This window comes from Toxotes jaculatrix, chromosome 7 (genome assembly GCF_017976425.1).
Source record: "Toxotes jaculatrix isolate fToxJac2 chromosome 7, fToxJac2.pri, whole genome shotgun sequence".
Lineage (NCBI taxonomy): Eukaryota > Metazoa > Chordata > Actinopteri > Toxotidae > Toxotes > Toxotes jaculatrix.
The window spans coordinates 7289530-7316335 of NC_054400.1; the positions used below are offsets into that span (position 1 = coordinate 7289530).

The 26806-nt window shown below is 37.9% G+C and overlaps 3 protein-coding genes across 6 annotated transcripts; all 3 read right to left on the bottom strand.

The window, feature by feature from the left end:
• Positions 1–4449: 4449 nt before the first annotated feature.
• LOC121184057 (proepiregulin-like) lies at positions 4450–10457 on the bottom strand. The gene is made up of 5 exons (XM_041041426.1): positions 10303–10457; positions 7558–7641; positions 6811–6937; positions 6578–6724; positions 4450–5793 (listed from the first exon to the last, which is right to left on the bottom strand). The coding sequence occupies exons 1-5, from the start codon at positions 10340–10342 to the stop codon at positions 5727–5729; spliced, it is 465 nt and encodes a 154-aa protein (XP_040897360.1). The 5' UTR covers positions 10343–10457; the 3' UTR covers positions 4450–5726.
• A 1230-nt stretch (positions 10458–11687) lies between these two features.
• Positions 11688–13758, bottom strand: epgn (epithelial mitogen homolog (mouse)). The gene is made up of 5 exons (XM_041042660.1): positions 13618–13758; positions 13219–13350; positions 12749–12869; positions 12461–12613; positions 11688–12147 (listed from the first exon to the last, which is right to left on the bottom strand). The coding sequence occupies exons 1-5, from the start codon at positions 13649–13651 to the stop codon at positions 12093–12095; spliced, it is 495 nt and encodes a 164-aa protein (XP_040898594.1). The 5' UTR covers positions 13652–13758; the 3' UTR covers positions 11688–12092.
• A 155-nt stretch (positions 13759–13913) lies between these two features.
• On the bottom strand, positions 13914–26144 carry mthfd2l (methylenetetrahydrofolate dehydrogenase (NADP+ dependent) 2 like). Of its 4 annotated transcripts, none has more exons than XM_041042655.1 (9): positions 25971–26098; positions 24549–24733; positions 24200–24322; positions 23539–23691; positions 21302–21409; positions 17747–17839; positions 16134–16211; positions 15569–15694; positions 13914–15191 (listed from the first exon to the last, which is right to left on the bottom strand). In XM_041042655.1, the coding sequence occupies exons 1-9, from the start codon at positions 26021–26023 to the stop codon at positions 15076–15078; spliced, it is 1035 nt and encodes a 344-aa protein (XP_040898589.1). In that variant the 5' UTR covers positions 26024–26098; the 3' UTR covers positions 13914–15075. The 4 variants fall into 4 exon arrangements, with proteins under 4 accessions (XP_040898589.1, XP_040898592.1, XP_040898593.1 ...); XM_041042658.1 differs by having other exon boundaries at positions 25835–26004; XM_041042659.1 differs by lacking the exon at positions 16134–16211 and having other exon boundaries at positions 25971–26144.
• Between the last annotated feature and the right edge of the window lie 662 nt (positions 26145–26806).

Here is a 26806-nt window from a genome sequence, read left to right on the forward strand (position 1 = left end):
TGTTATTGCTTCCTCGCTTTTCCCTCTATGGTCACGAAGGAGGCCGTAATTACAGCTTCAGTTTATTAGTCACACACACACGCACGCACACACGCACGGATACCAACACACTCATACCACCGGGTGTAAATATTTTATATATTTTATATCCAAAGTTTCTTTTTGTTTCAATTGTTTATTTGGGGATTTGAAAGAATCATTGGGGTGTGTTGGACAGTGATCTTAAATAGATGAAAACATGCAATTGTAATAGAGACACAAGTTCCTCACTGGCAACAATGATACACAGGTTTTGTACCAGACCAGTACCTGGACCAGCTGCACTTTACTTGAGGTACAAAGAGAAAGTTATAAAGGTGTTATATGACAGTGTGCGTGACAGTGTGTGAAACTCATATTTGGTATCATCTACAGATAAGGGAAAGGAGGTCTGAAAATGATTATATGACTTCATGAACAAATTCACCTCTGAATTGTGTTTTTTTTACTGAGAGATAAGTCACATTTTACTGGATAAACCACCTGTTGATTGTCTGTTTTACGGCAAACAGCAGGCAGAACAACTTCTGCTCTTAAGTAAATATTGTTTGAGTAACTAGTTAAAAGGCACCAAATCTGTTATGTTATTTTAATATTAGATGTATGTTTTGTATTGTTCAGCAGGGTGTTGTTCTGTGTCTGAATTGCCATGTATGTGGTTTGATTAAATGATGGCGAGTGTTACTATTTTAGTACACTGTAACCAAGAGGAGACCTTATGGCTTGGGTGGAGATGCTGTACGGAAGGGTGTGATAGTTATGTTGTTGTGTCTGCAGACAGAGGTTGTCCCACCATTCGTGATCAGGTGGAATCCAGAAGAGGCCTGCTAGGAATGCTGGGAACTTTTGCATCTCATTCCTGGGCCTCAACAACGAACAGAAGCTCCTGACACATTTTGTTTATAACAGCCGTGGAATTAAATTGTTTGGATTATGTGTAATGGCACGGAGGATATGTGATATGAATGTGTGGAAAGTCTGACACAAGCCTGGAGAGAAGCACCTCATAACAGCCGCCCACTGTAAACACACTGCTGTCTAGCTAACAGCTTGAAGGGTGAAAACTGTCTGACACACAAATACAGCCGTATCTATTTGGATAAAACTTTGAATCATGCATTTTTACACAAGCTCAGTAGCTGTTATGATTACACCGCCTCCACCACCTCTCAGGAGAAGGGATAATTGCCCACATGAAGCACAAACCGAGATGTACAAACTTGCAGGTACAGAATAACTGCAAACACTAGCAGCTCTGTGAGGCTGCACTTAAGCGCATTGAGGCTTTAGGAGAAGTGTTATTGTATTCATCTGGTTTGAGCCTGTTGATTTTATTTTGATTATATGGACTCATTAAACTCTGAGGTTGATTATCCTGGTTTGTAGCACCTGTTTGAGTTTGAGTTTGGGGTCATTTTCATTAGCAGGTGTTACAAATGTGCAGCTTTCCCATTCAGCTGAGGCTGATGAGAATGACAAACCAAAGAATTAGGCAAACAGAAATAATGCCATGACGGTGCGAGAGGAAAAATCAGGGAATCATCAAAGTTATTACAATTCATCCTGAGGGGTACTCGAATGGCTGTTCCAAATTTCATGAAAAATTTTTTAACAGTTATTGAAATATTTCCTTCAAAGCCAAAAATTATGATGAATCACAATATGATACTAGACAAAAAAAAAACAAAACAAAACAAAACAAAAAAACAAAACAAAACAAAGGGAGCAGAGTCATTAGGATTCGCCCCACTGCAAACCATGAATGTCTGTGTAAAACTTTGCGCCAATTCATGTGGTACATATTGAGACATCTCATAGGATACGTTGAAACTTTGATCTACAGGGAGCATTAGAGGAAAAATTCAGGGATTCACCATAGCCAGTAGGATTCATCCTCTGGGAAGCATGAATGTCTGTAAACAATCATGCATTTTCATCCAATAGTTGTTGAGATATTTCAGTCCGGACCAAACGACAGGCCGACATTGACACCCCTACAGCCATGCCGCCAGCGTAACAAAAATAACACTGAAAATGAAGCAGCTCTGTGCAGCTAATGTGTACGAGGAACACGTGGACATTTTGTTTTGTTAAAGTACACGCGAGGATGAAGCTTAGTGGGGCTCCCACCAACCACTGTTCTTACTCACTCTCTGCATGAGCAACCTACTATAAGTTATGCAATACTTAGGTAATAGCAGTTACCTATAATAAGCACACTGTGGAGATTATAGCAGCATTTCCTGATTTATCCACAGGTTTTATATTTAGAACAAAAGGGACACCACTAAGTGGGTGTGTTTGTGGGTCTTTGTGTGTGTAAGTGCATACTGATGTGTTTTTACATCTGCCTTAAACAGAGCAGTACCTGCAGCTGAGTTAATGTTTACGTGTGATCACTGCTGTTCAGTAGCCCACAGAACCTATAATGATGCTTCAGTCAGGTGTTGAAAATTACTCATTGAAGCACTAATGAGGCTGCAGAGGCAGTTACTGATTAACTTGGCACCGAACTCTGCACTCAGTGGGTCAGATGACGGCTGTCATACTACAAATGCATTTCTTTGCATCATATAAGCTTAGAACAACCACACAACTTTACATTTTTAGATTTTGTCACATTTAAACTTAAGAAGAATTGGCAAGAATTGAAGTGACAACACTTTGTGTTCCCCTTTTTAGAATTTACAAGCAGCACCTAAACACCTAAATGGTTTATAACACATAAAACTCAGCTGAAAGCAAATGCAGGTGTTTATCAATGTACTGTCAACGCCTCTAACTCCTCCTGGGGTTTCTCATACATGGAGGCTGGTATATTAACAGACAATAATGACATAAAACACAGTAATAATATAAAATATGTCTTCATAGGGAAAATTTACAATTGTTGACAAATACTGTACTTTAATAAAATGTCTTTAAACCATGTTTGTATGCTGCTTATCAGTGTTAAACAGGGGCACTCAAAAGTAAAGTGATACTAAAAGTTCCTCTGAACCTTGGAAAAAGTCAAGTGCCACCTGGGTTGTAAAAGAGATAAACACAAAAATAAAGAGTCACAAAGCAAGATAGTTTTCATTTTATAATCCTACAGGGTCATTAGTCTTTAATCAGAGGGATCAAGGTATCTGCCATGCTTTTTGTTTTGCACACAGTCTCTGTGCACCACTCTCGTGTGAAACAAGACAAACAAAAGTACCACCATGAATCACCGATCCTCACAATGTAATTGTATCTAGGGGTCAGTAAAGCTGACTCTGTTGTTTTTATAATTTTCACAGGTTCTTCCATCCATCCATCCTGGCATCACACAGAAGTTCGTGACAGTTTTGAGTGTGTACAGGAACACGCGTGTTTGCACAATGTAAGGACAGTGCAACAGTTAGAACCCACTGTTGTTGAATTTTTTTGAGTCATTAAACGTGTTAAACACTTAAACCTGCTACTAGCAAAACATCTGGTGCCAAACCTCAAAGTAGAGCATTTACCAAATGCACCAGCCTCCAAGGGAATGTGACTTTGTTAACCTTATTTCTGGTGACTACCAAACGAACTCCTGATCTCTGTTTTTCATCATAATTTTACAAACTATAAGATTTTGTTATGATGCACCTAGGTTGCGGTATAATATGTGCTACATTTACCACTGTTTCCACCATGTCTCCTTCTTCTTCACTACTAACATTTTGACTTAGCAGGAAAAACACAGGTCTAGCTTACATTAATAATAATATAATATAATATAATATAATATAATATAATATAATATAATATAATATAATATAATATAATATAATATAATATAATGATGGCTCAATTGTGTTGAGTGACGGTGAGTCTGCATGTGCGATACCAGGGTCCTGGAACTGTGAATAAAATGGAGCTGTCGTTAACTTTATGAACAATGTCTGCTCTGAAACAGATCTATAGATGCTGTTAGAATTTAGTATGTATATCTTCATTATGTGCCTTTAAGCTATGCTCTAAAAAAAGGAGCCACAGTTTGAGAAAACAGATACTGTTCCCCAGTAACCTACATTCAGAAACTTGCCTTACTTACCAGATGATTCACTTTTACTCACTGTAACATGTAACTTACTAATACAACTTCAAAATAAGATTCACACCTGTCTGTGTAAGTTCTCATTTATCCAGGTCATTGTTATCCTATGGGTTGACTTGAAGGCAACTGGACTTTTTGTTTGAAGCTTTGAAGACGTTTTGCCTCTCATACCAGAACTGAAGGAGCCTCTTGGATGAGAGGCGACACGGCTTCAAAGCTTCAAACAAGAAGTCCAGTTGCCTTCAAGTCAACCCATAGGATAATATTCACATTTGTGTCCTAAATCTGAAGTCCAGAAAAGATTTACAGAGTTAAAAGTAATTAAATGAAAGAAGTATGAGCTGCCAGTTTGAAATGTATTTGCTTTAATTTGTGTTTTATTACACAAGTTTTCCTGGTGAATGAATGTACCAGGAATACTGCTATTGCAAAAAATGTCATGTAGTCTTTGTGCATCTGTGTGGGTTTGCTTTTTTCACGTTGGTAAAGAGAAATATTTTCTAATGATCACATGAAAGGAAAATGTGAAAACTGCTTCAAGACATGAGAAGAATGTGAAGACTCTCAGCTGTACCCTTCAGACAGCACTAGCATATGAAGTGTGACTTAAGGCATTCAAACATAAATAGAAATTCATACAGGAGTTTAAAAAAAAATCAAGCAATAACAGCCTCCAAAAGTACTTTCTAATAAATTATCAAGCTGAAAACACTTTCTGACTAAACAAAAAGATTAATAAGATTCAAATAATAAAACACAGAACGGTTACACTCAGTAGCTGGTTTAAGGGCAACAGTGGCTTGTATTAATATTTGTAAATGTTAATATTAGGTAAAAGGGCAAAAAAGCAACAATAAATAAAAGCTAAACCATGCTGAAATACTACGTATAACTTAAAAACAGGGTTTAACAAACAACAGCGTAAATTAACTAAAGAAGATGGTGAAGACTTGATCATTTTTATTTTCAGTCTGTTTTATTTTTGTTTCTCTGAGGCAAATTTAAAAGATATTACAAGATCTGCAAAAAACTGAAGCATGATAATATGATTATGGTAAATATTTTGTCATTCTGTGTCAGTTAACTTCAATAAAATCTGGAGCTAAACTGTGACTTTCTAACTGGGAAGACAAAAAAGGACATGGGGAAGTTGAGCACTTATAGACCCAGGTCTAAGTTTCTGAAAGCATCAATTACTAGAAGGGATTAGAGATGTTCAGTAGTTGCACTGGTCCACTCCTACCCCTCTTATTTGTTCATTTTCTATGAATTTCCCATGACCCACCATCATCGTGGGTGGAAACTGCTTCGCACTATTCATCTTTTCACATTTGAGGACAGCAGGTGCTGAAACATCAGAGCCAGTTGCCGCTGAAAACGATATTGTCACCGCCAACAAAGCAGTTTCTTTTTGAAAGTTGTAATCTCTTTGTGTAAATCTACCTGCTTTACAAAGCCATGTGACGTACGAGTAGGTACAATCCAGTAAGCCAGCCACTGAGTGTGGGCTAATGTAGCATATCAGGTAACATCATGGTATGTTGAAATTTTAAGTTAGAAAACTAGGGAGAGATCCTGGGCTGCCTTCTCCGCGGATGCAGTAGGTATGTGTGTGGCACTCTTAAGCAGTCTGGACTCCTTTGTAACCCTGCCGCTTCTGGTGACGTGCGAATCTGTTTTTCTTATACCTGTAGAAATAACACAGCATATCATTTATTCTAGCTCAAAAGACACTAACCAACATACTAACTCTGTTCCCTGCAATTCTTAAAATAAATAAATAAATAAAAACTTTAAAAGCCCTTTAATAAAACCAAAACTGTATGTTTCTGGAATTTCAGTGTCCAGAGAAATGGCTTTGAGATCATTATCACCCTCTGTGGTTTGACGAGTCTCTGCACGAAACAGGATGTTGGAGGCGGACTGTATGTCATGAGGGGCACAAGGTATACCTGCAGGTTTTACGTAATGAAAGGTCTGAGTCTGAGTCACCCTAAAATCTACGATCAAAAGTGGGAACAAAGCCAGGGATCCAGATTTAGAAAAGGCCAATGGATTATTATTACCTGTGCATCAATATGTGATCAGCACCTGAATTTTTGACTAGTTTATATAAGATCTGATAGGATATGATTGAACATTCATGTCACTAAGTTATTTATGATAAGAAATTTGTCAGACTAGGTGGATCAACCTGTTTCTGTTTATGGTCTCTACTTACTCCTGAAGGAAATGTCTGTCGCTTTAACTGCTAAATGTTCACCAGCTTGTTGCTAACTGTGTCTGAAGGAGTTAAAGGAGGAAACAAAACTAACGTCCCACATTTGGAAAACGCCGGTTCAACATTTTTTGGGATTTTGCATCAAAAAAAGTTCGACCTAGCACATCATTATCTGTGTTAACACTAATAGGTGTTATTTCCCTTCATATATCAGACACACACACACATTCAGTCACAGACTAAAGCCTTACCATTTGCAGAAGAAGTACAGAGCTCCAGCCAGACCTATAATCAGCAGAGTCACACAGAAAATGGTGACAATTATCTGCTCTTCTCCCACTGGCCGAGCGACAAGCTCTGTGTTGGCACACCTGGGGCCATAAAAGCCTCTCTCGCACCTGCAACACAAAGAGGCGAGTCATACATAATCACGCATGATGATTAAAAGTAACAGACACACACTCTCACACAGACAGGATCTTACTTGCAGTGGTGCTCCTCAATGTCCACCAGCAGCATGCACTGGCCATTGTTCAGGCAGTAGTTGTCAAATGTGCTGTCGCAATTCTGAGTTGACCGCTTCACCACATGAGGGCGCTCTTCTCCCTGCCCTGAAATTTTGCAGTAACAAAAGTGATCTCATTAGGATCTGAGGCTTGGATCTTTATTGTTTGCCCATTTTTTTTATATCTTTCATTTGTTTCAGAGCTGCGTTAATTAGTCAATTAATCAGTTAGCCAAACAAAAGTGACTCAAACAATTAATCATTTATTAGAATAGTCGCCTACTTTTCTATTGACGGACTGACCTAAGAACTGGCTCTTTGTTGGAGGCCACCAGCACCTTACCCTCACAGCCAATTTTCCATTTCAAATTCAGTGTGTTATTGAACATCGTCAAAAGAGCAAACAGTGTATGGAAGTCCATAAACTGTACTTATGAGCTGCACTTTAACAGTGATCTAAAGGCTCCACGCTGAGTTTAAAAAAGCCTCTTAAATGCCTCATTTATTTTGAAGTACTGCAGGGATCATCACTGTTACAACACACACTTCTTTGCCATGCTACACTGAAAACAAAATACATGATAGTGAATGCATATGACAGTGTCTACAGTTAATAAGAACATGACGTCCCATGTGATTTACAGCACTTCGAATTATGGGTTTGCACTTCTTATACTTGACAAATAAAGTGATTTGTTATCCTAGAAACAGTTGTCAGGGTGATACCTGCAGATAGAGAGGCGCTGTCTGCACTTTGCAGTCTGGATGAGACACTCTTGGTGAGGACATATGGCCAAAGCAGCAGAACACCTGTTGAACAGAGAATATTTGTCTAATTAATTACACTGGGCATAAGGTCAGTTTTTTATGGACGTTGAGTTTTACCAGCCCCGCGACAGTTCTTGTCATGCCCCTGCAGAATCCCATCCAAACCTTTTTTTTTATTGCCGGACTTCAGCAATCCCATAAAGATCTGGTTTCCAACCTTTTTGACACGTGTTCCCTTAAAATGAAACCAGGTCTATGAGTGACTGATCTTAAGATGACTTAAATTCTAAAATAAAGGACCTAAACACAGTTTGAACCTACTGTTGCCATTACAGAGGGCTATATTTGTTGTTAATATGAAAAGCAAACAGAAAACCTATTCAGGTGTAAATGGCATTTTTTACATGACAAGAAAAAAATGGACATATTTAGAATGAACACCAACATGTTGAAAAAATTCCACCTGCTTAGTAAGATGATGTTGTAAGTGAGCAAGTGAGTAAGGAAAGATAGTGATCGTCATCATTTAGCCCACAGCACTCCAAAATGATTAGACACTGCACTTTTTATGTGTAAACTATCCCAACTAAGACACGGTGTGGTGTGGCTCCTGTTGCCTGGCCCACATGCCTGTACCAGCCTGCACAACTTTATAATACGCAGCCTTTGCAGACGCCCACATTCTTGCAGGCAGGACAGAAAAACACATGAATCTGGATGCAAGATGTGTCGAGTTATGGCTGGTTATGAATCTGGTTATACTCGCTGTAAAACCCTGGCCTCTGGGTTTCTGTTCCAGTCCGTTGTTATGGCTGCAGATTTATTTTCTTCTGTGTTGTCAGTGAAAGGGACGCATGCTGGTTGTTGGGTGTTTTTCTGACGTGGCTGATTGGTGTAAAGTACACAATACATTTGAGATGAAAGTGTTGAACAAGCAACTTTTCTGTATTACTAATTAATCACTGTTCAATCAGCCCATTTACATCATTAGCCACTGACTCACTCTAGGAAGGAATGCTATCTCCTCAGTACCAAAGGCAGATATCCTCATCACATTAACTGAGATGAGAATCAAACTTGTATTTTTCCATCATTTTGCTCAATTAGTTAATGCACACAAATAAAAACACTTAAGTCTGTGTTTTTTTTTTTTAAGGGTAAAGGTAAGCAGGACAAACTTACTGTATCTGACCCATATGATTGAGAACAGTAAAAGGAGGAAAGGTTGTCAGTGGTAAAGTGTTATCATGATGGATTACCTATTAATCACTCAAAACTCAGTCAAAATAAACAGAGAGAAGGATAAAAGTGGAATTTGCGCTCAATTACTACAAAACTCTGAAGGGGTTTATTAGAGGAGTTGTTTCTGGATTGGTATTAGTTCTACTTGTACTTCATTTAAATGTTTCCATTATGTGTGACTTTACCAAAATGAAAGCAAAGATTAGTTGTGTTTACTTGTTTATGCTGTTGTATTGGTTGTCATGTAAAAGAACTGAGTGTCATAGTTTGTTCTCTGACTTTTTGCCGATAAAAATTAACCTGAAAAACAAGTAAACGACATATTCAATTAGACCGCATGTGCTTTTGAATGATAAATCTTCTATTCATGGTTTAATTGCCAACATCCTTCAGCATCCCTCAGGCTCTGGGCTCAGCAAGGGCGTCAGCTCATTAACACAGGTATGTGGCCTCAAGTCCTTCATCTGACTCTTCCACTCATCTGAAATTACTTCTGAAGAAAGAAACCTCAAAGTTAACAAGTGGTAGAAGAGGAAATCAAAAACTTTACGCTGTAAAATCCCATGTAAAATACTTAAGAAGTACTTAAAAAAAAAAATCAATCAGCAGCAAAATTCATTTTGAAGCTTGAAATTTTAAAGTAATCTCCTAAATATAGATGTGTTCACGCTTCTAGATAAAAGATTAGACGTAGAGGTTAAGAAATTATGACATTTCAGATGTTTTCATTCAACAGTAGCTACTTTTTGCAAAAAGGAAAGCAAACTGCAAGGTGATGAGTAAGCACTGCTGTCAGTTAAATGTAATGGAGTAAAACGCAGGTGAGTAAAAGTATAATGTCGACCCTTCATTTAAGTACAAGTAGTACTGCTACAATAATCCGGTACAAGTAAAAATCCTACATTCAAAATATTACTTTGGCTAATTAGCAAAATAATTAAACATAGGAGTACCATCAGCTGAATGTACTTATATAAAACCTTGTGAGTGTAATAATTGAGTATTATAATCAACCTTGTTAATGTCATAGTATTACATTATTATACTGAATATTTCCACTGATGCATTAATGTTGAACTAGAAGGAGAAAGTTTCATCACCATTTCAAGACGAAGATAATTTTAACTATTTTATTTACTTCAGCCTACTTTATATACTGTTGGATAGTTTAATTACAGCAATGCATTGGTTTTTTTATATGATGATTTTGTGTTTAGAAAAATCTTAATCTGAAAAGTAACGAGTAACTAAAGCTGTTAAATAAATGTAACGCTGAGAAAAGTACTGCAGTATTTCCCCCTGAAACGTAGAGAATCACGTCAGATCACAACGGTGTCAAACTAAAATATTTTTATATATATACTAAATATTTGACATTGACTTCATCCTGTCAAACACTGAAAAAAAAACTACACACACACACACACACACACAAAAACAAACAAACAAAAAAAAACTTACTGATAAGTGAGAGGAGCGCTGAAGGTTTGCTGTTCCCCATTTCAGAGCGGGCAGGTCGCGGACAGGATAGAGGCTCGGTGGGCGCTCAGGTACAGTATGAGCCAGTGTGGATCGGAAACGCTTCCGACGTAGACAAAATAACTATTGGGTAAAGGGGCAGGCGATGCCTCTCCCAGCAGATACAAACTGGAAACAATGCGCTCAATCCTGTGGTCTGGGTGTGGTGACAGACTCCTGTAATTTAGGCAATTTCACGCTTTGGAGGTCCCAAATTAAAAAAGAAAAAAAAAAAAAAAAGAAAAGAAAACAGACACCGCAGGCAACACAAAAACTCAAGCAGGAGCTGCTTCTATTAACCTCATCCTTTTATTGCTGACAGAAATTCAGATGGACGTCCAGCCTTTACTTAGTACTCAGTACGAAAACGTAGATGTTGAAATTCTCCAGCTTAAATAAAAGTACAGAAGCGTTATCAACTAAACTTTACTTAAAGCATCAAAAGTAAAAGTGGTTATTATATAACAAGATGGCTCATGTCAGATTTGTGTTGTTGAATATTACATTTAAAATATGTAAGAAGCAGAGTATGTTTAACAATGCAAACACATGAACTTATATATATATATATATATATATATATATATATATATATATATATATATATATATATATACATACATACATACATACATATACATACATACATATACATATACATATATAAGTTCATGTGTTTTGTTTGAAAAAAAAACTTACAACTTAGTACAATATTCCCACCTGAAATGCAATGGAGTCAAAGTATTTCAAAAATATTGAAATTCAGTATTTTGTAAATGTACTTAATCATTTTGTAACATTGCAGATAGATGTGGTTTAAGCCTATAACCTTTAAGTTATTATGAATAAGAATGTCAAAGGACTTAATAACTCTTTAGTTTTTCTAGTTTAATACTATTTCCTTATTATTTTAAAAACATAGAGGACTTCTCAAATAGAAAGAATTGTTCCCTGATGTGATTTTTTATTGTTGCATGATATGTCCTCTGTTTATATTGTTTAATTATTTTCATGTATGTTTTAACTGAATTTATTCTTATTTTCAAAGTGCATCTTCAACACTAACTAACTAGTTGTGTGAGCAGATCAAAATTGCATTATCGTTCCATTCTCTGTTTTATAGGTTGGCTGCCTACAGACCTCATGTGTCACATCAGAGACATGACTATTTAATTTTTAAATTTATTTTTAAGTAAGTATTCCAAAATGGTATCTACAGTATGTCCTGCCAAAACTAATTGTTTCTTGAAAATGTTTCTTGAACCTCACAATTTGACAACCAGTTAATAATAAAAACTCTTACCGACAGAAATTCAAACATGTAAACATTCATTTTCATAAATTTATTACAAAACTTTAAATAAAGAACACTTTCAATAACTTAATTGCAATATTTCAATAAATAGGAATATTTTCTCGCCCTCAGTCTTTAAAGGACAATGAAATTATTCACATCTGACCCTGTTATACAGAAAAGGCCCCAGTCAGGTCTGACACAGTTTAGTCTTTCTTTGTCCAGATCTCTTCATTTCTCAGCATCTGCTTGTTTTAAATCATGATGTCAGACTGAACAGAGGCCTTCTTTACGCACATTAAATGAAAAGTTCAATACAGTACAAAAAGCTTTTACAGTCCCATAACTGCTTTGAGTGTCAGTACTGACAAAGGCGATAACAGTGACGACGATGATGATGATGATGAAGAGGAGGAGGAGCAACAGTGAGCCGTAGAAGTCACACTGATATGTTAGATGGTGCAGATTTTATTAGTGGAGCTGATTTTACACACCTAGAAAAAAAGGAGCAAAGAAAGTGTTGGAACTTTGAGAAGATGCAAAAAAAAAAATGTAAACTTATAACTGTAAATACAACAAACAGACTATTATCAAAACTGTAACAACTGTAACTGTAACAACTGTAAAGCACAAAACTGGAAATCCATCATTTTGTTTGACGTAAAAACAAAACTCAGATAGACTTGATAACTGATTCCCAGAAAGATTCTAAGTCTAAATATGCAAGATCAAAATGAAACAGAATCATGGCTGGAGGAATGGTTGCCAAACGTCAAAACTGTTAGTTTGTGGACAGTGGATACTCACCTCCTAGAGGTAAAGCAGTAAATCATGATGGCCAGGATAAAGATGAGCATCACAGCACCAAAACTGATGCCAATCACTTGCTCTAACTCAGGCAGGGTGTGAGTGGGCTCACTGAAGAAAAGGCAGCGAGGCCCACTGTACGAGGACTTGCAGCTGCAGAACAGAGAAATATGTGAGTGCATTCCAGAGGTGAACACGAACCAACATGTGCAAATGACGCAGTTTGATGAGGGGTTTTTTTTTGATCATAACAAAAAAGTGTGTGTGGCATAACACTTAATATCTTACATGCAAAAGGGTTTGTCACTGTCTTGGGGGTACATGCACTCGCCACCGTTTTCACAGTACTTGTCATGTTCACTTCCACATGATCTGTGTAAGCTCAGAACCAGAGGCTCCTCCACAGTGCCTGCAGAGAGAAAGAGGGGTATTATTATCAATTATCACATTGTAACACAAAAGTATGTGGGACCATTTGTGCAACTAATTAATCAGCTGATAAATGAAGTGCCAGTCAATCAATGAGTAAATTAGAAGTGCAAAATTAATGGATTAAAAAAAAAAGAATTTAAAAATGGTATTTTTCAACAATTATCTTATTTGCTCAAGATGGATCTTAAACCTTCTACATGCAAGATAAAAGCAGCATCGTTTTTTGTTTAGTCTTTAGCTCCCTAGATTTCAGTTAAGTCAGTCATCAAACATTTTTCAGCAGCTCAATGTGACGCTGTTAGATTTCAGCCACTGAAGGCACTTACTGTTGTTGAGCTGTGTGGTCAGAGATGAATTTGTCACAGGAGGAGTTGCTGTGGTCTGGACGCTGTCAGTCAGAACTGCCGATTGTCCTGTTGTGGTCAGGAGAAGCAGCACTGCCGCTGCTGAGAAGCAGGCTGGAAAACATGGAGGGAAATGACAGGAAACATTAATATAGATGATTAGATCTTGGTGTAAAAAGCATTTATTTTGCTCCCTTGTGCTACAAAGCATATTGATTTTTAGTCAATATTCTTCTCTTACAAATGCAGTGGTTCTACATAGTGTGTTTACAAATCTATTTTTATGAAAAGTGCATTATCACAAAAATAATCTCAATTGCTTTGGTACAATCAAGGACAATAGGTAGTTATAAAATCTGACGGAATAAACAAGACACTTACCCTTCTCCAGGTATGTCTGTCTTAGTGTAAACATCTTGTCTTGTTGCAGTGTGATGTCTGATGTTATCACCTGAGCTCCTTCTGCCTGAGCACTGTGATCAAGAACGGGTTTTTGCTGAGCTTATATAAAGTCTATTTGCATCATTTCCTTTATGCCCTGCATGCAGAGACAAAGACTGAAGGCTGAGAATGGTGGTGGGGGCATGTAACTACCCAGAGGCTCTTTAAACATGTTTTTTTTTTCTTTGGAAGCCTTTGAGCCCACGCACATCCTTGGCAGATTGATAGTTTCACTCAAATACCTCTTTTGCACTTTGAGAGGTTGCTTCATTTACAGTTACATGTGTTGTGAAAGCCTCAATTTTCCCAGAGGTGTGATTAAACAAGGAAGTTTTTATCAAGATTTTTTTCTTTTAATTTTGTGGATACCTTTATATATGACAGGTGACAAGAGGACGTATAGAGACATAACAAATAGGATGAAGTGTAGTGTTCTTTAGTGGTTGGCAGCAAAAGGCAGAGTCAGGTTTACCAATCGGTGTTCACCATGAGTGCCTGGCCAACAGTGATCACGTTTGCACCAGTAGTTACATCGCAATCTTCAAAAATGCTTAATCTGAAAAAAACTTTCAAGTATTTTTGATCTTCACACAACCAACTCCGTGATCATACGACCTTCCTGAGTTTTTATGCTTATTTTACAGTGTTAGCATGCTAACATTTGCTAATTACAGCAAAACAGAAGGTAGAGCTGAGGCTGATGGAAACTCTCTAGACTTTTGGATGTATTTGGTTAGAAAGCAAATTATTGTGATTCATCCTGTGTGGTCCATGGCAATCCATCCAAAAGTACGTGAGATGTCAGTAAAAATTGTCATGGTCACTGTTTTGTTTACCCACTTTCCCCTGAGTCATCTGCACTGACTGAGATGGCGCAAGTAGCTTCAGCTTAGCTTTGCAATGCACTTTTACATAGAAGGACTGTGGAATTTGTCCCAAATGGGCACGTGAGTATTATTTTAAGACAGACTTAAAAAATGTGAACCTATCCTTTAAACACATAAATAAAGTGAGATTCTAGTATCGGCACAGCATTGTTTTTTTATTTTATATTCCCTTCTCAGTGAAACTGGAATGTTCAAAAATGAACCAAAACGACTTCAGTAGAAAAAATATGAATCTAAATTCTCAAAAAGTGAAATCTGAAATAAATAACTTAAATAAATAAATGAAAAAATTCACAATATAAACAAAGTACATATCAAGTAAGTTTCCCAGCAGGTATGGAGGCTTGAGCTCATGGATTTTTAAATAAAAGTGTGTTAGATGTTTGGCAATGTGTGTGTGTATGTGTATACCCAATTAAATGAATGTGTCTACATATGTGTGCATGTATGTATATACTGTTTGTACCACATAGCATTCATTAAAATGAATGGCTTCATACTGTGTCAGTGTTTAATGCATCAGTGCATTTCTGGCAGCAGTCACAGTGTTCTTCATAAGCATGGCGACTGTCATCGGACCCACACCTCCAGGTACAGGAGTGATGAAACCTGCTTTCTCCTTCACTCCTACAAAAAGTCAAATGGTTACATGGTTAATGGTTAAAATAACATTTTTCATTCCAAGAACCAGATCTAAGATTGACAGGTGTATCTCCGTTCAATCTTTTATTTCTTTGGAAAACCTTTGCATGTTGTAAACTGAATCCCGATATCCAATCCTAAAAAGTGTGTGTCAATCAAATTGATATATTTTTTCACAGAGTCAGTATTTTCACACGGATAAAAAGATAAAACAAAAATTCACCAGTTGCGTAAAATCAAATCCTTAGAAGGGAATTGATAAAACAGCATATATGCTTATACAGCATGTTTATTTAACTGCTGTTAGAAATTATATTAAAAAAGGTACATCTTTTATTCTAATGTACTTTTTGATTATTTACCCTCAAAGTCCACGTCCCCGATGAGTCGGAGTTTTCCCGTGTTCGGATCCTGGATACGATTTATGCCCACGTCAATGACTGCTGCGCCCTCTTTAACCATATCTGCTGTGATCAGCCCAGGAACACCTATGAAAAGAACCCATGGAGGGGTTTATAGATAGAATATAATGTGATGCCGCATATATTGTTTCAGAAATTTGTGAACATTACTACCAGAGAATTACATGACCCCATACCTTAAGCACATTGCGTGCAAAATATCTGCTGAAAAAATTCTTAAAACTAGATTGTGACACAGGGACCTTTTCTCAGACCGCATTCCAAGATCAGATAACAAGGCAGGGAGCAATCTAACGCCTTTAACCTTATTTGATGACATTGTGGTTTAGTGTTGCACATTCCCAAAGTTAAAATAGATCAAATTACCAAAAACTGCCAGATCATATGAAACATGAGGTTGTGGAGGCACCTGGAGTCAGTTGGCTGCTTTGCCCAGTTGGTAACTCAGGCTTGGTGTACATGGTTAAGAACATTAGATTTTTCAAAAGAACTGATGGTTACCAACCACAGATTTGCGTCACTTTGTTGAAGGATGGGCTCTTGCTGCTGGTCAAGCTGAACATGTTGATGTGACTCAGATAACCTGACATTAAAGTTTAAAACCACAAAAATAATTTCAGAACTGTTAATAGTTGTGGTTGAAAGGCATCTGCAGCCACCATGACGTTCCCATTCCAACCACCATACCAGTGTAAATGACCCATATTAAGAACAAAAAAACAAAACAATACAGTGCTGCAGGTTCCATTAAAGTAGGATACCAAGGTCTCTGAACAGCAAAATGTCTTTTCTTTTCTGCAGTGATGTTTGTCATCTCCTTTTAATGACTGGTTCCAGTAGAACATCATGACAAGTACCACTTCACCTTGAACTTAAAAGGCAACAGGGCAGAAGAAGATGTAACCTCAGCTGACTGTCTATAAGGAAGAAGATAATTAAGCATTGTTTATTTATTTTGATAACCACACCACTTGAAAATTGTCAATTTGAACTCTGCAGGCTGCAATTAAAGCTGCTCAACAACAGGATCTGATCCAAATATCAATTAAATACCAGGTTTAAAGGCAGAAAATACCACAGCTCATATATATATATATATATATATATATATATATATATATATATATATATATATAGCACAGGAGTGACACGCTAACACCACACTACCCCCTGAGTCTAATTGCTTACTAAGTGGAATTAAAACCGGTTCCACAACAATTTAATCCTCGACACACACTTGATTTTCAATGCTAAACCCAAACACGCGATGATTCCCAAGTGACATTAAAGCAGTTCAATGGTTTGGACTCACTTAAAAATTGAAACCAAATGAGGAAATGAAAATGAGATGCCCTTCCTGGAGAGCTGCGTTTAGTCATCAGGAATAACACATTTATCAGAAATGGAAGCCAACAAGGCATTGTGTTACTTAAGAATTTTTTAATATCGTTGCTAAGATTGCTTCAAGTAAGGACTGGTAAGCACTTTCACAATCTTTCCTCCTTCTTACACATAATCCCCTGTATGGCATTTCCAGGATAATGAAAAGACATCTAACAGTGGTTTAAGGAGTGTACTCTTGAAGCTACAGCCACTTCAGCAACATTAGAAAAAGCAGAATCAGTTCCCTTGAAGTTTCTTCATTTATAATACAAAGTTAATAAGAAAGTGAATTAAAAAGCTTTTAGAGGAAAATAACTCACCAGTTTAACAATATAAGCTAATCCAGAAAGTGAGAACAAAGAAAACAGTGCAGTATATTGAGCGATGGGCATCATTTTAGTTTCGGCCCCAAATACCAAACTCATCAGAAGGAATTACTTCCAAATATAATAATTTATTAGTTGATCAAAATAGTTAATCAGCAGCTAGTTTTAAAACAGATTAATGATTTAAGGAATTTTGTTAAACACAAATGCCAGACATCCATTGGCTCTACAATCTCAGTTATGAGATTTTCCAGCTGTTCTTTATCTTTCGTGATAATAAACTGAATATCTTTCAGGTTTTGACTGTTAGTTGGGGAAAAAAACAGGACATGAGATATGTCACTTTGGTCCTTTAAGTGTAAAAGAATAGACATGAAATATTCCTTACTGGTGTCTGGGTTGTAATTACCTGCAGCTGCAATAATGATATCAGCCAGGCTGGTTAGCTCTTTCAGCTGCTCCCTCGGTGTACATCTGTGGGCAATGGTCACTGTGGCGTCACCTGAAACCAGTTTACCCACATCAAACAAAAAAGATTTTCTCAGAGGTATCTAAGCCTGCAGATAACGTTTATGTGCCAAGGTTTTGAGAAATGTGGGCGAAACCATGTGGGTGCATTCAAAGTCATACCTGGTGCTTAAAGCAGTGAAAAACTATAAATCAAAAACGCAACAGAAATATTGTTACTCAGGAAAATTCACAGACATTACAATGAAAGGTGTCTTTTGGAATTACTACTGACAGTGTGACTAACAGTCCCTCTGAAAACAGCTGACAGTAACATTTGTCCTAATATACAATGACATTTTCTTCAGGGTTTTCCGAGGTGTCCCTCATCTAAAACAAAGACTGCTCCTCCTGTCAGAAAACCGTACTGCACTTCCATAAACTACAATATTAACCTTCAGAGGAAAAGAGCAGAGACACTATATCACACAAAAAGGACTCTTATATCATCAGTAAGGGCAGTCATCTATGTACCTGAGGTTAATCAACTACTTCAGTATTTCTACACTTGATGAGCACCAGTTTATAAAATAACTGACTACTATCAATACATGTTTTAAAGTGCCAGAAGAGAGCAGTCCTTTATTTCAACTGAAACACTAACATTCATATATTGGTGCTCTACTATACACAGTATATGTTATTTGATCTGTCAGTTAATCAGGAGTAAATAGTGATTGACTGATCACATTTTATGTTCACTTTGCAGTAAACTGTCTGAGAATGAAATGCGATTCACCTCTATTGTATCAAGTGGGCAGGACTTTGGAAGTTTCCAAAGACGATATCTGAAAACCTGAACATGTTAAACCTACACTTCTTGTGTGGATCAACAATGTGGAAAAAAAATGTGAAGTGACTCTTATTATATATTATATTAATCCTGGCAGGCTGTTTTTTGGCCCATATCTAAACGTAAATATTCATGTCTTTTAAAATATTACTGTTCAGTCAGGCTCTGGTCTTGTAGCTCCCAATCAAAACACTGACATATTCTCCAGTGCTCTAAGTGGCAGGTGGTGGGGAAGTAAGGATATTTCAATCAGTCCGCAATTGCACAATGAGGATACATGACGACAGTAACTCTAGTCTTTATCTAAGATGTGTGAGGACATCCTGCATTGTCATAACTCAACTGTGACCAGGAACAGAGGTGTGGAGCGAGAGAAAGAGGATCACACAAGGAGGGCCTCTAAGAAGATAAGAATGAGAGGGAAGGAAAGGCAAGTCACAGCACAGCAAACCTGTAGATTACATACCTAGTGGGATGTGTGTGTGTGTGTGTAAGAGACAGAATAAAAGAGGAGAACTGACCGCAAAATGAAAACAATATCACTGAAATGCCATACAATTAAAAACTAAAATTATTTTTTTTAATAAATATAAGTTTGGCAAAGTCCAAATTTTGTAGTGTATTAAACCACAGTTAAACCAGGTGTTTGTTTTCAGCTTCATCAGCTTTGAATCCTTGCTGCTGTGTGTTGGTGCACTTACTCTCTTACACAGCCTTGTCTGTTGAGAATCAGTAGAGCGTAACAGGTCAAGTTTCCAACATGCACAAAATTCCACTTCAGTGACAGAATCTGATGTAAAATGCAAATAAGTACTACAATCTTTAATAGTCAAAGTTCAACATATTTTAATACGTATCTGGGTTATATTTTGATTTGCTTTATTTGTTGGGTTTTCAGGTCAATAAAATGCAAAACGAAAGGTTTGAGTATTAAGGTGACTGAGTATTAAGATGACATTATCTAACTAAACTTTGTTAACAACTGGCTTTGTAAATATATTCTAACCTAAGCTGCTGGATACTCAGTGTGTAGAATCTTAACAGTGCAAGTTAAGTTTTTTAAAACCCTCAAAGGAAAGTTTTTTTTAGTATGGATTTTTTTTTTTTTTTAAATGTCAGATATGTTACTCTGAATCCTTGTTGGCCCACGAGTCTTTGATATATAACATACACTATGACCACAAAATCCCCACTTCAGTTCCAGCCAGCGACTCATTCATACAAATATTTCATCCCACCTTCACTTACCACGTGTGTACTATCAAAAGTTTTACAAAGAGGAAATGCCACATTAAGAACATGAAAATACATTAAACACAATAAACAGGGAAGGCAGAAGCAGTGTTTTAGATATGTCCTCAACAGCTATTGTCAGATTTTTTGGTTGTTGATTTATGCTAGGTTGTTTGACTTGCGTGACTCGTATCTGCAACACATTCATGGTATATCATGTGTGTCAAAACACCAACACTTGTTTCGCTGGTAAGCCTTCACACTGGCAGCCTTATGCCACGATGCATCAGGATACGCCACTGCTCTTTTTCCAACTACAAATCAACATTCCAGAAAAGCCTAAATTTTATCGCATTCGGTGGATTTACACGTCTTGACTTCCACACGCTGACTAATTTTTCTGTCTGTGTGACGTGTCTGGTGTGCGCTACAGGCGTGTGTTGCCCTTGACTGAGTAATAAAGGCTGGGAAGGCCGTGAGCTGAGTGCACCAGCTATTCAAAAGTTCAAACTTAGCCTAGTTTTGCAGTAAATGTTTACTGGGTGGAATTTTACGCATAACTCAATTAAAAAGGGTTGTTACACACAAACTAGTTCTGACATAGAGATTAGTTGTTACTAAACGTTTATATCCAGTAACTGCCAGGTGAAATTGAGGGTGTAGCTAACTGGACCAACACCAAAAACTAACGTTAGCTTGCTAACCTGTTTCGTGTGAAGAGTAAAAGAGGGACTACCCACAGTGATTAAAGAGTTTTAAAGTCAATTGTTAATCTATTACCAGGTGTGAAACTTAACCGACCCCACGATGGTCTTTTTAATTAATCATAAATGCTTTCCCCAGTGGCACATCTCATATCTACACAGCAGAAATTTCTATACTTTTAGTAGCATTTACTCAGCTTGTAATACGGGGGCAGATATTACACAGAATTTTAACTTAAGAGAAGTTATATATTAATATAATATATATATATTAATATTAACTTATTTGTGCACAGCTGTATGTTGTTGTTAATTACACTTTTAATTAGTGTTAATCTGACCTGTAATACTGCCATACCTTGATAGGTCAAACTTGTTGCTTCATCTAAGCGGCAAATTCCATTAAATGCCTTTACAAACCCCCTCCCTTCCTCCCACACCCTTACAAGGAAAGCTGTCCTCCAATAGTGCACAATGCCAAAAGTCTCGCCCTATGCTTTTACTTCATACTTCATTTTTTTTTTCCTCTTTGAACTCCTCCAGCAGGACATGCATCAGCATTTTTTGTTGGATTTCATAGGTGAGGAGTCATTAAAGCCTTCATTTATTGATCACTTCCTGACAAAAGTACAAAGCATCAAGTATCCTTCAGGGAAAGCCGAGATGGTGTAACATCAATGCTGGCTGATCTTCCTACTCGCAGGTAACCACAAACGCGTGCACTTACCTCCGGGGCGTTCATGGTTGCGATCGGTGTGCAGCAACATTGCGATGGGCATTCCAACATTTTTGGAGCGACCAGCGACCAGTACATTCTTTCCTACCGTCTCAATACCTGCACAAACACATTTACAGGCGAAAATATTTTTAATAAATTATGTCTGATAAACTGCACCGCTCAGCAGAGACAAAGAGAACTTAAACAGGGAGCCTGGGGTAGCATTTCACCTTTAGCTGATCATACAAGCATGTGGGAGGAAGGTTATTCTGCCAACTGCACCACAGCCTGGCACCACAATGTCGCACATTTGACAACTACTACATTCATTATCAAGCTAGAGTCATAAAAAGTCATTAAAGTGACTAATAGTGGGAGGGTAGGAATGTCTGCAATAGGCAGATATCTCCCTTTGCTGATTCATTTGCTGATTTGTATTGCATATATGGATGTTGGCCATGCAAGGCTCTTATATGGTCACAGCTAAACAACATAAGTCTCTAATATCTACCATTTTACTTACTTATTTGCTTCTTTAATTGTGTTTGTGTACGTTGACTGTTTGTGCAATGGCAGTTTTACATCTGAGAGTTTCAGCTGTATTTCAGCTACTGATGATGCATTTAATATGAAATATAATCCAGGAAGACCAGTTTGAGTAATATCTATTCACAGGAATTTATGACTCTTGGATGTTATCACAGTGGCAATAATTTTATCTTTCGCTGTCACAATAGCAAGGTAAACAGCTGAAATACAACATTTATGTAGAAAGGTAAGCCACCAAAATGTGCATTTTCGTCAATATGATTGGCCACTGCAGCCCCCGCTAGATGACACTGCTTTGTGGTCAAGAAAGATTTGAGCCAGGTCTGCTTTTGTGCCCCGTTTAGCCCCATTCCAATGAATGAGGGGGCTACAGTGTTTCATAGTGGATAGTCTGAACACAACCTCTTCAAGATGAAAAAGCTGGCATTCTTCAAAAACATCCTTCAAGCAATCTTGTGTAGTGCAAGTAGGAAAGGTCCATTATTTAGTTAGTCTGTCATATTAAATTTTCTGATCGCTTGCTAAACCCTTTTTTCAGTTGTAGTAGGACAGATCACCTTTTGAATGGACAGTGCTTAAGTAGGTTTTGCTGATTTATTTGCTTTGCTGGAGTGAACATAACAAAGCATCTAAACTTGACAATCACAACTACCTCTATTCCTCCTTGTCCAAAAAGCCCAGAGCAGTGCAGGGACAGGAGAGAAAACCCTTCACCCTCTTCATCACATTCTACAAAAGGTATTGTAGAAAGCTGCTTCAACACTGTCTGGTATGGGAATTTTAAAAATTCTGACAGCTGATAGTGAAAACAGCCATCAGGGTCACACAGAGGGCATTTATCATTAACACCATCATGATCATCATAAACACTGCGTTGAGAAAAGCCTCCACGATTACCAAGGACCCTCGTTGCCATCTCATGGTCTCAGAATCCCTGCTTTCTGGCAGGGGGGTGCCAGTAGTTGGATTTCTCAGCAACAACAGTTAACTGAACTGAGCTAACCAGATCAGTCAACTCTGGCTAATACTTTAAAGCTGCTTGTACATGAACAACAGCACCCTCTGCTGGGTTTGACCAGTAAGGCAACCAAGATGTTACCTCCTGAAGCAGCCAGTTTTCTAATATTTTTAGGGCCCGAGCACCGAGTGGTGTGAAAGCCCTATTGTTTATTTTTATTACTGTATGTAGCACTTCCAAGTACAGCCAGTACTGCCAAAATCTAAATCCCACATTCAATCACAAAGCAGAGAGAAGAGTTCTTTCTTAACAAATGACTTTGAAAATGTTTGTTTCTGTATCATAAGTTCTTTTTTATGTAACCTTGGATGCCAAATTTGAATAAAAAATTCACCACACTTAATTTTCCTACCCATTTGCATGTAGTCTTAAGTGACTAAACATTTACATGCTCCACTTGGTCAAGAGGATGACTGACTGGTCCAGAACATCAGGACAGTGGACAAATTTTAGGTTGAAAACTGATTGTTAGGCACCATCTAGTGGGCCCTGCTTGGTACAACATTTAATAGATCTTAATTGCCTTCTAAAGGATTAACTATTTGTGGCAAAGTTAACATGAAAAAAAGCAAAGAACAATATAAATACAACATGAAAACCATGGCAAAACAACATTAAAAACTGTAATTTAAAAAAATTGGTCCTCAGTAATGGAGCTGAAGAGGTTCTGGCAGTTTACCTGCTCTTTTGATGATCTCCCAGACAGCTGCAGGTGTCGCGGGCACCATAGATCTCTGATCCAGACACAGTTTCCCAATATTCACAATATGGAAACCATCCACATCCTTCTCTGGAGCGATGGCATTACACACTGCTCGCTCATTTATGTGCTCTAATGAGGGGAGGGGGTTAGACAGATACTCAATGACATTACGTATAATAAAACACACAAGACAAATTGTTGATTATTACACTCTACACTTGCATTACATGCTGCTCTAAACGCATATTATGGGTATGTTTTCAACTTTCCTTTAACAGCCACATTTCTTAACTCAGTGAAAATAAAGTTGACAAAACTAATTTAAGACTGAAAACAGTATCTGAACTTATCCTAAACACAATAAGGCACAAAACGGGTTAAGTGAAACTTGCCTCCCATTTATTGCGAACTGTATGTGTTGTGTATTGTATAGTTGTGTTAAAGTTTGTTAGTAAACAGTTAAAGTCCACTAGCTTATTGTAATCTGTTTTACAGTGACACGTGCTACAATAGGTTTATGTCCCTCAGGCAAATTTAAAAGAGACCTTCATGTTTGCTGAACAGCAAAGACCAGTTAATGTTGGGTAACTTTGCTGTCAGTGAGAAAAACTCATGTGCAGCTGTGACCCGTGTTTACCTGGAAGTGGTAGCTGCACCAACAGGCCGCTGACCCTCCAGTCACGGTTCATCTTGTCAATCAGCTCCAATAACTCCTCCTGGGACACCGAACTGGGCCGCACCACTGTATCACTGGAAATACCTGGAGAGCACATACACATCACACATACTCCATGTTCAGAATGTTATCATTTGCATGTTAGTTTGCAGTTCATAGTTATGAAAAATGTGTTCATCCATGTGTAACTATATGTCCATGCATGCCTGAATAAGTGAAATGAATAAGGTTCATCTTCGTTGTGGTTGTTGATCTGTCACATTATGTTCCTGCACAGTGTTCAGGAATGTGTGCGATGCTCATATCTGACCCAGGATGCTGGCTGCTCGGGTCTTGTTCCTAACATAGGTACGACTGGCTGGGTCGTCCCCCACCAAGACCACTCCTAGGTGGGGTCTCATGTTGCCTTGAGCCACCAGCTCTTCCACATCCCGCTGGATTTCTCTGTGGAGCTGACGAGCCAGCTCTATCCCCGAAATCACCACAGCAGCATGCCTGGGGAGGTAGTTCAGACAGACAGCCCATACCACATCACAAGTAGACACAATGTAAAGAATGTCACATTATTCTAAATAATTGATTAGTTAATTGACAAAAAATTAGTCGATGACAATTCTTAAGATAAAGTCATTTTAAATTAAAAAAAAAAAAAGCCTTTCATTATTCGCCGAAGTTCAGGTTAGCGTTAGACGCTTTTGCTGTTTGACCAGCGGTAAAAAAAATTCATTTGTCACATAGCGTGTTGTATTATGTTGATAGAGTGATAGAGGCTGAGGCTAGTGACTGACAAAGCTCCACCAGACTCCTTGTCTTTCCAACAAAGACACAGAGTCTGACAGCAGTCTCTCATGGTTGGCTTGCTAACTATGAGCTCCACGTCCTCCTGTCCCAGTTACAACGGTGGTCTGTGAGTCTGCCTCATGTGTTGCCTATTACGTCAAACACTATGTACCCATGAGGCAATGACTCCTACTGTTGTCACTATTTCATACAGAAAAACATGTAAATGAAAACAGCTTTTTGGAGAAATTGGCTTTATTAAATTACTGTACACATAAGCACTAAGTTTTGACCTAGTCTCGTTTAAATATAAAGGAGGCTTCTAGATGAATCTGACAGTGCAGTTACAGCGGGGGTCAACAGGGGGCCCAACTACAAATGTTTGCCCCGCGGCCTTGTAGGAGGTTAATCCGACCATGGTAATGGAAACGACTGAGACTAATGCTTAAAATTACAAACCAGAGTAACGAATTAACGTTACTCTTCTCATGTCTTCCGGGTGGAGTAACGATTTATGCGTTTGTTTTTTTTAAATAGCGGCGGTTAACGACACACTTGTGTGTTAAGGAACATAAATTCCTATTGTACAGGGTAAGTAGTAGCCACGGTTATTCATATCAAAAGCTTAACTGCAGCTAACCGTCCACTTGCAGCAGCAGCCAACATTATACAAATGCAGTGGATTCTACAACAGGCGAAACATTTTATATGCAAAGTTAACAGCAATTTTCACTTAATGAGACCAGTAATTGACCTTCCCAGCTTTAATATATATCCGCTAAACCTGCCCTCTCTACCGTGAACGGTGAAACCTACTGTCAATCACCATCCGTTGACACGTGACGGTACACACGCCTTCACCGGTGATGCTAAAGCGTCGCTCGTCCATCCCTCTGCAAAAATAATGCCGCGCGTTAAAAGAAAATGTGTTTTTAAACGTGTTGCCGTTTACCTCGTCGCCGACTGATGTAGATGTCTCCTTTGACTCTCGCATTTTCTGTGCATCCGCAGTTTGGCCCGGCAGCAGTGATGGTGTAACGTTAACGGGCTACAAATCCTGAAGGAGGAGCGTAGCGGTGAAACAGAGGCCGCCATGTTTGTGTGCGTGTGTCGTAGAGCGCATGTACGTCGTGCGTGTGGGCGTGCGTGCGTGAGAGGGAGGGCATGTACACAATACATCTGATGAATAATAGGCTGTGCTGTTCACCCTCCATATACTGAACGTACTGTATGTTTTTAAGCTATTTGTAGTGAATTCTTTAGTATTCATTATATATGAAATAAAATAAGACTCTGGGGCTCAAAAAGCCAAGCACCATTGGTTCTACATAATTTGATTAGGTCCTCCATCCTTCACTTTGTCTTGTAGAGGGACTCGGCGTCAACCTCTAGTTAAAAACCCTTTACCAGTTTTATGTATATGGACCTAATTTTTTGTATTGAATTGCTTCATTTTTTCCCCCTCTGTACTAAGTAATTAACCTACAGAAAACCATGGCCAAGGTTGTATTATTCCATCTTAGAGGTGATTTATGCCTATAACCAATAATTACCTTCATCAGCAGCACATCTGACTACATTTTTTAGTAAATGGTAGGTTGCCCAGTGAAGAGAATGTCAGAAAATAGTGAAAAAGGTCATTATGTCCTGAAGTCCAAGTGAACGTTTTCAAATTGCTATTTTTCTGACCAAAAATATTGAGTTTACTGTCATACAAGGAGAAACTAGTATGATAATTACAAACCAGAGTAACTAAACATTCACATTTAAGAGGCTGGTACCGCTGTA